This window comes from Anarrhichthys ocellatus, unplaced genomic scaffold (genome assembly GCF_004355925.1).
Source record: "Anarrhichthys ocellatus isolate YVR2014 unplaced genomic scaffold, GSC_Weel_1.0 scaffold56, whole genome shotgun sequence".
Taxonomy (NCBI): Eukaryota; Metazoa; Chordata; class Actinopteri; order Perciformes; family Anarhichadidae; genus Anarrhichthys; species Anarrhichthys ocellatus.
In genome coordinates, this window is record NW_022280086.1 from 370401 (window position 1) to 385140 (window position 14740).

Sequence of the window (14740 nt, forward strand, 5' to 3'; positions counted from 1 at the left end):
TCGCGGTTTGGTAGTTGGTTGAAGGAGATGTTTTCACACTAATATAAATGGATATTGATGAATTATGAGCTGTTTACATTAGCTCTTATAAGTCATTAAAACTACTAATGACAAGATTTGTTTTAACCCATAAAAATACAATCTTTTATTATCTAATCTGAATTGTTTTATGAAGAAACTACTTTAAATGACTAACAAAGTATTTTACAGACTTCAGAGTGGTTGAAATGTGTTGTAGACCAGCTGCTATAACCAAACAAAAATGGATATATCTGCCAATATGGATCATCAATGATTAGCAATTGGTGTCAGCCGCATAAAAACGTGATCAGGGATCTGTTATATTTGCTCCCTCCTTTCTTTTGTGCTGATCCGTGACTGTGATCCGAATCCGTTGCCCCTCTACTACATACACTACGTTGTTTGGTTGTCACACTCGCATAACATGTTTCAGGGTCAGTTCAGATAAAACCATGAGCACATTTTTTATGCAGTCATTTATGAAAAGCACTATAACACAACTAAATATTGCTGTCAAAAGCCGAACAGATGGGGTATTAGAGTTGTCCTCTTCATTTCGGTTAAATGTGTCATTCATTTCCAGTGCACTGTGACGCTATGTGAAAGAACACACCATCACGTCCCACCTTGCTCCATGACAATTTGTGTCTTTTAGTGCAATTAAGACTGTCATACAGTAACACGTGCCCACATATGGGCAGAAATACAAGCTCGTGACCGAGAACCAGAACCGTCGGAACGATCCGGGTAAAAAGTGGAAGCAGATCAACCGATAAAACCGGTTGTTGGGTTGAGTGTTCACGCGTCGCCTCAGGCAAACTGCTCCGGCTCAATGAACAGTTAAGTGTACAATATCTAATGTGTGGACAATTAGTATAAATAATTAACATTGTTCATAAACTGACTGAACATGCAAAGGGCGCTGGTTATGGACCGGTGGGGACATGTCTCTACTAATGTCCTGGGAGGACGGAACTGTCCCATCCTGTACTTGTCCCAGCTTGTTTGCATTAAACCCAACATGTTTTCAATGTGCAGAAAGTTTTCAAACACGAGCAGAAGTCTTGGTGAAAAAACACACGAGCTATTAAATCTGTTTTTTTTTTTTATAAATGAATTAAAATGAATAAATGCACCTTTGAGCAAGTGCCACATGCACATTTAAAGAGGTTAAAGACACAAACAGGACATGGGTAAATCATGACTATGACTTAGCAGTCATCACATGTAGGCATGATGAGAAATGTTGATCCACGGGGGAATAATGTATTTGAAATTTAAAGTCATATATTCTATCATATTTTTATATTTTGAGTTGTCACCTGTCGCCATGAATTATGGGTGTTCATTTACATACTTTAAGGCATTTCCACTATTAATTGATGCAGATAGATTCACCAGAATGTGGAAACACACACACACACACACACACACACACACACACACACGTGTCCCAGCCGACGGTGAAACCAAACCTATGCAGCTGGGCCACGGCTCTCTCACCTGACTGGTCTGAAGGCCGGTTTGTCTGGATCAACCCCAAAACATTCACGCCCCCTATTTCGCGCAGTCGACCGGCCGGCAGGTAAATCAGAGCCAACACCCGGAAATACCGAGTCACTGTCTTCGGTGTGTCTTCGGCGCGGGACACAAACTCAACAGGTAGATTGACACGTTTGATCTGATATTCATGTTTGTTTTAAATAGCTTGTTCATAGTTGTGAAATTAATTTGATGACGTTACACGTGCGTTTCGTTTGGTCTGCCGTATTTCTGGCCACGCACAGCTGCATATATTTACAATTACATAACAATTAGCACCTGTGAGTTTATAAACTAGCCTCCTCCGCACGCGCTGGTTTACTGTAATGACGCATCCCGCTGTGATCCCGGTCTCATTTACCTGCTGTTTAATTTGTATTGTTTTAACTAATATGAGGCTTTTCTTAATCATATTACCCATAGGAAGGGTTGGGTAGTAATTAGTCCCAATTTAATCCGGATTACCTAATCACATTACAAAAAAATGAAAAAGTAACCATAATCACCCCAGAATACATTTTAAAAAAAAAGTGTAATCAGATAAGTTGCATTGTCATATTAATTAGTTCCATTGTGATTATCTTTAAAATATCTGTATTTAACATTCTGAGGTTTAATATAGTAGCAAACAACCGTTAACTATGTAAAGCATATTGCTGCCCAAATTGCATGACTGTAGGATCATGAAGACTGAGACATTTCTCTAATGAACAGGGAAACCTGCCAACAACCCCTTAAGAACATCAGTCTGATCAACACGATCTTCCATCCTCGGGAGAGAAAAGGGGTTTTGTCGCTGCATTCGTTCTTTCGGAAATCAGTGGAATCTGGTATACTGGCCAAGAGACCGGGACAAGCGCGTTGAGATAAAGAGAGTCCAGCGATACCATCTTCCCACATGGAGGACACTTGTGAGTCTAGCTTTTACGCTTTTCTGGAGAAACCCAATGGAACCGCTGGCGCCGATTGACAGGATTAGCATCAGCCACATCAGCATCCATGTTCTATTAAAGTAGTGCCAGTAGGAGTATCTAAGAACAGACCTGGGTAATTTACATTAACACAAGTAATCCAGTTCTGTAAGTGGGGGTCAGTTGATATCATAGACTGTATATAGAAGTGGACGTAGTCATTGTGACGTTACCCATTGGTTTGTGGACTGCCGTTTTGAAGCCTCGACTTCGCCGTCCCTAATTACGGTCGCCGCCACGTTTTTTTTTTTTTTTTTGTTTGTTTTTTTGCCAACCGATGAACAGAAGTTACCATAATTGGAATGCGGAGAAGTGACGTAGAGACGCCGCATTCGGCTCTGGTAGCGACAACGACCTGTCAATCGCAGTAAGCCCGCCCTCTAAATAGACCATCATTTACTAAATGAACATCATGCTGTATTGAAGAAGACTTGAAACTAGAGATTGAGACCATAAACTCATGTTTACAATGTTCACTGAGGTAATAAATCAAGAGAGAAGTAGAGTCATTTTCTCATAGACTTCTATACAATCACTTCTTTTGCAACCAGAGGAGTCGCCCCCTGCTGGTCAGTAGAGAGAAAACAAGTTTTAAGACACTTCCTCATCGGCTTCACTCTTCAGAACTGTACATAAAGGTTGCCGCCTGGTTGACATTCCACTCATCATGAACCACAGACAAAGGAACACGGACGGTGTGCGCAAAGAAAAACGAGCGCATTGAGACAAAATCCTTCAAATTGTATATCTAGCTGCCAACATCAACTCTGTGCGGAGTGCACGCGGCAACATAAATGCGGATGAATGTCACATCGGTAGCCTTAACAACAGGTGGCCTCCAGTCCGTCACACACTTAACGGGCACAGCCAAGTACGACGTCATTCCACTGAGATTATCAACAGGCCTTCTGTTCCCCGGGGCTGCATCGATCATCTTGGGAAATGTACAAAGGAAAACGTAATAAGCACACATAACATATGCAACGAGACATTTAATTCATTATTCAGCTAAAGTTAGCGAACTAGTGTCAGAAACACTTCCTTCATAATCGCTGATCGAAACTGCTGTGGTAATCATTTGGCTGTTATTTTATCAGCTGTTCCAGCTTATCAAATGTGTGTTTCTTTCTTCTTTTTTTTATTACTTGTTTCAAGTTACCTGAGAGGAGAAATGTTATTTCTCTGTATGTTCCAGGGGACAGGATGGAGACCCAGAGCCAGGTCGTGGACAGGTTGCGGTCGGTGTTTCGTTCGGGCATCACGATACCAGTGGAGTTTCGCTTGACTCAGCTGAACAAGCTCATGTCCATGATCCAAGAGAACGAGGAGCAGATTTTAAAGGCACTACACGAAGACCTCGCAAAGGTACAAGACGGTACACACACACACACATATGTTGACTACCTTTACAACTGCTTATTGCTAAATTTGTACGTTTAAGGCACACATGCACACTTGCAGGGTGTTTGAAGCAATTATATGATTTGTTTGTCCGCTACGATTCATTAAGCACTAACCTCCCTTTTCTTATTGTCAGCCAAAATTTGAGGCCATCATGTCCGAGGTCGATATCGTGGTCAACGAGCTGTACTTTGCCATCGCTAACTTGACAAGCTGGATACAGCCGGAGTACGTCAGCAAAAACCTGGTAGGTTAAACAATGATTTATTAAAACTGGGTGTCGAGTACCTTTTATTTACATACATATTAATAAATATAATTATAACAATTATAGTGCTTTAATAGGTAATCCAAGATGCTTTACACACAATAGAAGTAGTTTATAATATAAACAAAATAGATGACATAACAGTAAGGAACAGCACAAAACAAACATACATAACTAACTTCACAGGTTAAAAGCAAATTTAAATATTTGAGTTTTAAACGCAGTCTTGAAAGTGGCGCAGAATGTCTGAGGGGCTGGGGGAGGGAGTTCCAGAGGGAGGGGACAGCGATGGAGAAGGCCCTGTCACCCCAGGTCCAATGCTTGGACAGAGTAGGGGGGGTAAGGAGGTTGGCATCGGCAGATCTGAGGTTGCGGTTGCGAGAGTGTCGTTGCATGAGGTCTAAAGGTATGAAGGGGTTCAGGGTTGTGAAGGGCTTTGTATGTGATGAGGAGAATCTTCAACTGGATTCTGTGCTGTATGGGGAGCCAGTGGAGGTTTTGAAGGACTGGGGTGATGTGATCTCTGGTGTGGGAGTGGGAGAGCAGACGGGCAGCTGAGTTCTGGATGTATTGTAGTCTGTTGATGATTTTGGTGGATGAGCCGTACAGGATGCTGTTGCAGTAGTCCAGTCGAGAGGTGATTAAGGAATGGATGAGCATTTCAGTGGCTGTGGAGGAGAGGGAGGGGCCATGGTGGCGTATGATGTCGCCAAGGGGGAGCAGGTAGAGGACCGAGTACTGAACCTTGGGGGACACCTTGAGAGACTGGAGCTGTGTCAGACTTGAAGTTATTGATACTAATGAACTGTTCACGGTCGGAGAGGTATGATCTGAACCAGGAGAGGGCTGTGCCAGTAATGTGGAGGGAGGACTCTCGAGACGGGAAAGGAGGATGGAGTGGTTGATGGTGTCAAAGGCTGCACTGAGGTCGAGCAGTATCAGGAGAGGAGGAGGTCGTTGGTGACTTTGATGAGGGCAGTTTCTGTGCTGTGATGAGATCTGAATCCAGATTAGAATGGTTCGAGTCGAGGTGGGTTTTAGTTGGTATTTTAGACAGAAAAGGGAGATTGGAGATGGGTCTGTAGATGTTGTGGATATCGGGGTCAAGGCCAGGCTTTTTGAGGATGGGTGTGACTGAGGTGAGTTTGAGGGCGAGAGGAACGAAGCCAGTAGACAGGGAGGAGTTGATGACAGAGAGGAGGAGTTGATGACAGAGAGGAGGCCCAAGAGACGAGCCATGACTAAAGTGGAAGGGATAGGGTCTTATGGGGTCAGATCAGTCTCAATAATTGCAAATGCGCACAGAACAATTCACAAATATATTTGATTTACAAATGCACACAGAACGATTCACAAATACATTCTGTGTGCATTTGCAATTATTGAGACTGATCTGACCCCATAGGGTCTAGGTCACCGGTTGGAGTCTTTATGTCATAAAGTGATTTGTTGAGATCTGAGGGGGAGATGAGGGAGAATTGGGAGAGTGACCGGTCAGTTAGTGGAGGATTTACAGATAGTGGGTTGGGTGGGGCTGGAAGTGGCCAGTTGGTTGTAGGGTTTAACGATCATTTTTACCATTGCCTATCTTTTTATTCCTTTTTAGAATTTTTTTTAATTAATTTATTTATTTTTTTTGTTTTTACTGTTGAAATTTGTCTGTGGAAATGTCTTCATGTTATTTTGTGTAACAAACGGTACAAAAATCCAAAAGATTTTTAATTCACAAAAATGACCACGGCGCTGGGCTGAAGAGTGACCACACCCAGCAGTGACTCAAATGCAGTGGCGGGCCTGCAAGGCCTTCTCTGCTGGCCTAAACAGAATCACAAAGCTATATCTATTTTATAATTTAATAATTTTTCTTAAATACACTACATGTATTATAATTTATAATAATATTTTCCCCATTATCTTATTTTCTCATTGCACAGCTACTGTCTTCCTCAGTTGCTCTGCTTCCAGTGCAGATGGTTTTAAGTAGAGCTTTTATCCAATCAGATCTCACCTCTGTGTCTCTAGGTAAGAAGAGAGGCCCGAGGCCTGCACACTCTGAAGTGCATCCAGTGCAGTATTAAGTGAACGGAGACGATATTGTTGATTGTCATAGTGTTTAACCAATGAGATCTTTAGTTTGACATGTTGGGCGTATTCTTTGATGTATCCGAGCCTGTGAGCCGGCCTATAATGACGTCAGCATTACGTGCAGCTCAGTGTCCATGCAGCTCTCCCGCGAGGTACAGAGTGCGCTGTGATTGGTCAGTGGGCGATCACGTGACTATCGTGAAACGAAACTTAACAGCAGAGGCTGTCGGGTAGTGAATCACATCACGCGATGCAGCTCAGCCAATCAAATATGGGCATTCTGACTAAGTGATATGTACACACACCATGACACAGGAGACTGAGACGAGGAAAGACATTGTAGAGCAGTACGTTCAATGTTCGAGTTGTGAAAGTAAATTCCTAAGACAATCTCTTTGGGCTTGTCGTTAAGGATTGATGGTGGGTCCCACAGCCAGACCAGCTGAGAACCATTGTCCTCCATGAGCGCAGAAAACATTATATTTTCCTAAGTATGAGCTTCTGCATTTTCCAAAGGCTCTAGTACTTTTCAAACGTATTGTAAGTCTCGTACCGAACGGTAGGTACATAGATACATAGATACGTACATTTACTACCTACATAGTTATAGCCTTAGAAACTAATAACTGTGGCTCCATCATGTGGTTATAAGGTGGTATTTCAGCTGCAGGACAACAGTGAAGGCCTAGGTATAAATGCACGGCCCGCCACTGGAGTACACTTGTACATCACTGCAGTTAAACTGTGAAGTGAGATCACTGGAGGTCTGCAAAAAAGAAGATTTTTCAGCCATTGCAGAATGTGTATTGCACTTCCATAAAGTTGTGAGACTCACAAGGGACAGATTAAAAAAATAAAATAAAAAAAATGATCCTGTCTTTTGTCTTTTCGTGATTTCATCAGGTTTATTTTCATTTATTTTTTTTCTCTTTTGCGATATAATACATTTCTTATCTTTGTTCATTTTCAGGCCACAAAGCTAGATGACTGTTTTGTACGGCGGGAGCCGCTGGGAGTGGTGCTGATCATCGGGCCGTGGAACTACCCGCTGCATCTCCTTCTCCTACCTTTGGTTTCAGCCATTGCTGCAGGTATCATCCACACCCGTAATCACCAGAATATACACTGTATATTGACTTAAAGCTGTACCGCTCCATATTTGTGTCTTCTTTTTTAAGTGTTGCAAACAATCAAATGACAACAAAATGATCAAATCCCCTTTGAGGCCCTTCAGCTCCGTGGAGCTTTGGGGCCTCATTTAGCTCATTGATTTGAGACCAGCGATAGTGAAGAAAAAAAGAGAGTGAAGATCAGACTTGAATTCAACAAGTGGGCAGAAACAGGACTCCAATGGGATGATAATGTTGCTCAAAAACTGACACATGATCACAATTTAGGTCGATATGGTGAACTTGTTCGCAAAGTGTATCCAGCAGACACAGAGCAACATTGTCATTCAATGTCAGTCCAACACTCGCCTTCTCTTTTTGCTCCGATACTGGCTCTTTAGCTGCTAAATGCTTTGGGTAAAGTTTAAGGGTTTCTTGCTAAACTGCATTGTATTCATTCGGCATCTGATCAAACCTAAGTTCACGGACACGTGAAAGTCATGGAATGAGAACATGAGGGTTGTTTGCAGCTGACTCTCATTTATCAGACATCGGCATCATGACGAGACCTGGATAACATTCTGTTCTAGAAAGAACATAACAGCATTTATCGGCATATCTGTACTTGATGCCGATAAAGGCAAACAACATTCCTCATTCTTCTGTAAAAAGTAATTATTGGTTCTCATTCATCTCTTTTGAATCCGCAAGGATGCCCTTAAACTTTGCTCCAGTTCGACGTGTAGAACGCAGGCTGTCTGAAAAAACTTAGCCTGGAGCTGTCTTAGTAAGTCCTTTATCAGAACGGGACAATAGAGGGCAAAGGAGCTTCATTTGGGTTTAAAACAGCATTAAAGCACCTTTTGAAACATTTGAAGACCTAACTTGTGTCAAGTCGATCACTGTTGTCGTTACTGACTGGATGATGGTGTCTCCGACTAGGAAACTGTGCCGTCATCAAGCCTTCAGAGGTCAGCGCCCACACAGACCGTCTGATGGCAGAGCTCATAACCAAATATTTGTCTCAGGTAAAGCAACATTTGGGTTTTTCGTTTTTTTTGTTCAATCTACGAATTCAGTTACAATCTAACTGACTCTCTTGATAATATTTCTGTAAGTGTAGTTTATATCCAGAAACTATGTAGGGCTGTACCGAACACAGTGAGTGACGCAGTGCACGAACATTTTCATTGTGTTCAAAAACATTTAGCTCTCCCGCTTGCCGCACACAAAGGGAGGCACGCACCTGTTGGATTGCGGTCTAGCAGCAATCTAACAGCGCCATAAATTACATTTGTGTAACCACAATAACACAAAATCATATTTTTCCCTTTTTTTTTTAAGGGTGATGTTGTTATAAAATATGACGAGGCATTGAAAGCAGAGTTTCCTCACTTAATTGATTTTGATTGACTTGGTAGCAAAGAACTGTGACCAAGATATGTGCAGAAATGTCCCACTATCTGTGCTTTCTAGTGAACAAACTGTGTAATGATGAAACAGTTTCTAGATGTCACCAATGACTATACTTGATGACTATATAATGTATGTATGTATGTATGTATGTATGTATGTATGTATGTATGGTGAGGAGCTTGGCACAGTGAATCTCACATTCAGTAAGACGATACTCTTATTGTGGCAGGACTGTTACACAGTTGTTCGTGGTGCAGCAGAGGAGACCACGACACTTCTGCTGAATCGCTTTGACCACATCTTCTACACAGGTAAGAGTCTCCATTGTAGATGTGTGTGTCCTTTACACTGGTCAAAAAATCACAAATACAACAAACAAATGCGATGATCTAAATCATCGCTCTGCAATTAACAGACTTACAGGTAAGAAGTCTATAGAAGTCTGTATATCACCTGAATAATTTAGGGTGTGCAAATGTGCAACATGATTAAATCTTTGGTCAGATTTCAGCTGTGTGGCACAAGGAATTTCCCTGATTTACTAACATTGAAACATGCTAAAAGGTAGTACAACAGTATACAGCTATTTCTACATAAAGTAAAGAATAATATTAGCTAATTTTACTTTATAAACATTAGCCACCAAAAGCTACTGGAGTGTATTGAATTGACTGAGGGTGTTTGATTGCTTATGACTCTTACACCGTTTCATCGATCAAGAGTAAGAGTCAGACTGTTTTAAGGTTAGACAGTCTCTCTCTTTAAACTGTGTTTGTTCATTTCCCCTCTGAAATAAATGAACATCTGTATTTCAATTTGAAGCCGGATGGTGATGTAAAGCCTCTCTGCTTTGAATCATTTTATTCCGATCCTTTTGATGAAACACACTTTTCATTCAAATTATGTGCAAATCAATCCAGTCAACCGGCTTCGTAAAACAGTATATGATTTAATATAAAAAATGTAAATACTTTCATTAAGGTCAAGGTAGCAACCGAAAGTAATGTGCAACTGTAGATGTTGTCTTCATACATCAGTGGTGTTTTTAACATGTTTTTTGTCCAGTACTGGCACTAAAGGATCACGATTTTAGTCAGTTCATTCTCCATCCAACACCAGAAACGTTCACCGCGTTCTTGTTCAACAGAGGATGAACCCTTTCCACTTTGGACACTGTCTTCTTAGGTTCTCAGACTGTGGCACGCATCATCATGCGGGCTGCCTCAGTCCACTTGACCCCGGTGACCTTGGAACTGGGTGGCAAGTGTCCGTGCTTCATATACGGCCGGGTGGACATCGCGGCCGCTGCTCGCCGCTTGGTGTGGTCAAAGTATTTCAACGCCGGCCAGAGCTGCGTAGCTCCGGACTACGTGCTCTGCTCGCCTGACACGAGGGACGCCCTGCTGCCCGCACTGCGCCAGACCCTGGAGGAATTCTACAGCAAGGAGCCTCAGACCAGCCCCGACATGTCTCGCATCGTGTCGCCCCGACACTGGACTCGACTGATGGAGCTGCTCAAGAGGTCCGCTGGCAAGGTTGTGGTGGGAGGAGAGAGCGACCAGGAAGACAAGTACATAGGTGGGTTCGCGGTAAACTTCAAAAACTGTAGAATGCATATATTTTTAAAAGCTTTTTTTTTTTTTTTAACTCACTTTTTATTTAGTTTTCAACAACATAACAACATGCATTTTCAGACAATTACTTTCTTTGTCCATTTTTCAGCTGCATGTAGTCTTGGTGCACATGGTATTCAGGTACAGTGTACAACGCACAGAAGGAACAACAAACATCAGATGGTGCTCACTCCAAGAGAAAAAGAGGGGGGAAATAATAAGAATAGATAATTGATTACATGCATTCATAATAAAATAAAATAAAATAAAAACAAGGGATGAAGAAATAACAATTGTCCACTCCTGAATGTAGTATTGTAGGTGCTATATATGCTTTTCAGAGAGGATGGTGTATGTATAGAGAGTGTGTGTATAGAGAGAGTTAACGGGTATCAGTTCAACCAGATCGAGCAACATATAGTAATAACCCTCATTGTATCAATAATGCTATGACGGGACCCCATCGTTTAGTAAAGATAGGCTTTTGGAGCCTTAATGAATATGTGATTCGCTCATTTGATAGATGTCCCATACTTTTTGGATCCATATATCGTATGTAGGGGGATCCGGTTTTAGCCATCTGATGGTTATACCCTTCAATGCTGCTGTGAGTAGTATGTTCAGACGGTATTTTTTTGGCCCTCCCATCCAGGCCTTCAGGTATCTCTCCCAATAGTGCTACTGTGGGGTCTTGCTGGATGTCCTGTTGGAATATCTCTTTGAGGGCGTCAAAGACTTCTCTCCAGTATGCATTTAACTTAGGACATAGCCAGAATATATGTGTGATTGGCAGCATGTGTTCAAAAAAGCATTTTTAAAAGAAAAGCTATTGTATTAAGTATTGGTGTCCAGACTTCAGGTTCACATTTGTAAATAGTGTCCCAGAGCTGACCAGTTGATAAACGCACAATACCGCTGCACGTTAATTTTTCTCAGAATGGCGTTAAAGTTAGCACGGACGAGGGTGACGGTAAAGTAACAGCAGCCACAATTGGTCACAATTATAGGGTAATGGTAAATGCTATAATATAGTGTTGCAATGGTAGAGAAGAGAATCAGAGAACTGACTCTGTGTCTAATGTCAGTTATGTAGCGCTGTCTTTCTAAAGCTAGATAGCATTAGCTGATATTAGCCACCGTCACACCAGACCAAGTAACACCGCAGCATTGAAACCGCTGAGTGTATCGTATATGCGCGAAAGTAAGTTTCATCTTTAATGAAATAAGCTTCTCCTATTTAAGATGATGATTGTGTTTATTTCCCAATATGTTGAACAAAAGATATTTGGTCCTCTATTATATTGGTTGCAAAGGCAACACTGTGGCATAAAGAAGTTAAAAGTTAACTAATGAAATGTTACATTCTTGAAAATCCAGTGGTTTTATCAGGAGGCAACCTCCAGTTCTGCCGAGTAAAGCCAATAAGGAAGTGTCTTAAAACTTGCATTCTCTCTACTGACCAGCAGGGGGCGACTCCTCTGAATGTGTCTCTGTAGAAAAGAGTTCTTCAGTGTGTCGGATAATCAGTAACGCTCTTTCTGAATTGAAAAAAACATTTGAACCGTAGAAATCTTGATTTCTGTGTCTTTTTTTTTTTTCTTCCCCAAAATATTTGGGATCACACAGCATGATAATTATGTCTTTAATGTGTTAATGTCTTCCGTCAGCTCCCACAGTGCTGGTGGACGTGGCCGAGGACGACGCCCTGATGGCGGAGGAGATCTTCGGCCCCATCCTGCCCATCCTCACCGTGGAGTCTCTGGAGGAAGGCATCGCCTTAATCAACCGCCAAGAGAAGCCGCTGGCCCTCTACGTCTTCTCCGACGAGTCATCTGTAAGATCACAGAGCTCTGTCCTGCATCGTAGCTGTGGACATATTGTGTTGTCTATTTGACGTCCCATTGTCCTCTCCTCTTTTTGAAGGTGGTAAACACCGTTCTGGAGAAGACCAGCAGTGGAGGATTCTGCTCTAATGACGGGATCATCCACATGTGCCTGCCGACCCTGCCCTTCGGAGGTGTAGGTAGGTAGTGACGCTGGCATAAAGCTCCTCCACTTCCCTAATTCCCAAAGTTTCCTCCCAGCTGGAGAGTTGTGGGATTTCGGGGAACTGTTGGGTGCTATTACAAAATCAGGTTTTGTATCTTCAATTCCTGGGTAAATTTAAGATTACCTAATAATTTACTAACTCGCAACAATTATTTACTAACAAGCAAAAAAAACCATCAGGTAGGGCTAAGCGCTTACTTTTAAAAGTTGTTGCCACGCTGGCAACCGGGCAATCTGTTTCCGAAACCGGAAATATGGTTGCCATTTTTTTGCCACTGTACATTAGCGGAATAATGAAAATGTAATAACAAATTTATAAATGCTTTGGTACAGTAAAAAATATGTACAGTTGTCAATGGCCAATATTTTTGTTGATCCCTTTTGAATTTTGCCATGAATGAATACAAATTATGTTTGTCAATTCAAAAAGATAATTTTGCACGTTAGGAAAGTCAGTTTGTCGTAGATTTCTCGTATTGTCTTTTAGTTTTGTGTGAAGCCGCTCGGGGAACTACATCTCTCGCCTTGCGTTGTAGGCTACATCACCAACATGGCGTTACATTGGTTTGCTAGCTAGCTAGCTAACTTAGCTCTGCTCCATGGACACTGAAGTGTCTTAAAACTTGCATTCTCTCTTCTGACCTGCAGGAGGGCGGGGTGACTTCTCTGGTTGCAAAAAGAAGTTCAATTGTATAGAAGTCTACGAGAAAATGACTCTACTTCTCACTTAATTTATTCCCTAAACAAACATTGTAAACATGAGTTTATGGTCTCAATCTCTAGTTTCAAGTCTTCTTCAATACAGCATGATGTTCATGGCGGAAGCAAAATTCGGCAGTCCACAAACCAATGGGTGACGTCATGATGACTACTTCCACTTGTATATACATCTATGGCCATAACTCAAGAACCCACATGCTAATTTCACACGGATGTTTAACGGGATAAAATGAAGTGAGGACATTTTGGACAGACGTGGGCGTAAATCAAAACTTGACTGGTCGGTGGAGGCATACCACCGTGAGGTGCTAATTCTAGTCGTTCCTAAGATGAATCAATATAAAACAGTGAGCCACATTCTCACTGGCAAACCATAATCCAGCAGACGGCATTATGTTCTGTACAGTCGGCCTCTACGGACTGACATGGAGAGATGATGACATTTATGTGAGGCAGACCCTACAACACATGTGGATGCAGAAATTGTGGTTTAGGTCAACCCTCTGTATGAATCTATTATCTCAAATCAAATTAAGCTACAAAGGCCTCAGAACAAATTAATAATGGTCATTTTACTTTATTTTTAGATGTCTTCCCGTTATTAAACACTGTATGAGAACATCTTCAGAGAGGCCTTTCTTAAAGATGCTTCCAAGTCATTTATAGCGCGATTAATAATATGAAAAGAGACCGGAGTGTTGGAGTTTAGCCACTCTGCCATTGTGTGCACATTTCATTTAAAAATGTTTTGACTGGCATTATGGTCTCGACCACTCCTTCCAGGGACAAGCGGATATGGCAGCTACCACGGCCGCTGGGGCTTCGAGACATTCAGCCACCGGCGGGCCTGCATGCTTCGTGGCTGGGCTCTGGAGAGACTCAACGGTCTGCGCTACCCGCCGTACACAGAAACCAAATTGAGCTGGCTGCGCTGGACCACCTCGGCCAAGAGCAGCTGCTCGCTCATGTGATAACGGGCTGTGTGTGCGTGTGTGTGTGTGTGTGTGTGTGTGTGTGTGTGAAGATGACGCTTTTTAATACTGTGCGTATGGATGTGAATGTTTGGGACATTCAACTAGAAACGGGATTAATCCTACTTTAATATCCATCTGATATGTTGGGAAGTTGTCATTATTGTTAAAGGAAGATTTTATATCTTCAGTGCTTTAAGAATATATCCAAACTCTGTATTTTCTCCCAACTGCGAAAAAAAATCCCATTTTTTTCTCATATTGTTATGTATTCTGGTTAATGCAATTATTTTACGAATAAAACCATTTAAATTTGCTCAGACATGTTAACTGCCTGCCTACTTTTATCCTCTTGCACTGACATTTTTTACAGCCTTATTGTTTTTAATAACCTCATTTGATCGAACCACTCTGCCATTATGTGCACAATATTGTAAAAAAATATATATTTTCTCTTTGTCTGCAGAGATGCAGTGGTGTTCTTGTGTTTTAATAGTGGTTTTTCATGAAATACTGTAAATACAATCTTTTATTGTAGATGTGTCGCTGTTCGTCCGCAAAAGCACACACAATA

The 14740-nt window shown here is 41.8% G+C and overlaps 1 protein-coding gene across 2 annotated transcripts; it reads left to right on the top strand.

The window, feature by feature from the left end:
* Nucleotides 1–1611: 1611 nt before the first annotated feature.
* Nucleotides 1612–14482, top strand: aldh3b1 (aldehyde dehydrogenase 3 family, member B1). Of its 2 annotated transcripts, none has more exons than XM_031871182.1 (10): nucleotides 1612–1683; nucleotides 3730–3899; nucleotides 4072–4182; nucleotides 7259–7379; nucleotides 8340–8425; nucleotides 9043–9124; nucleotides 9999–10391; nucleotides 12094–12260; nucleotides 12350–12449; nucleotides 13979–14482. In XM_031871182.1, the coding sequence occupies exons 2-10, from the start codon at nucleotides 3738–3740 to the stop codon at nucleotides 14164–14166; spliced, it is 1410 nt and encodes a 469-aa protein (XP_031727042.1). In that variant the 5' UTR covers nucleotides 1612–1683; nucleotides 3730–3737; the 3' UTR covers nucleotides 14167–14482. The 2 variants fall into 2 exon arrangements, with proteins under 2 accessions (XP_031727042.1, XP_031727041.1); XM_031871181.1 differs by lacking the exon at nucleotides 1612–1683 and adding an exon at nucleotides 2255–2474.
* Nucleotides 14483–14740: the final 258 nt, after the last annotated feature.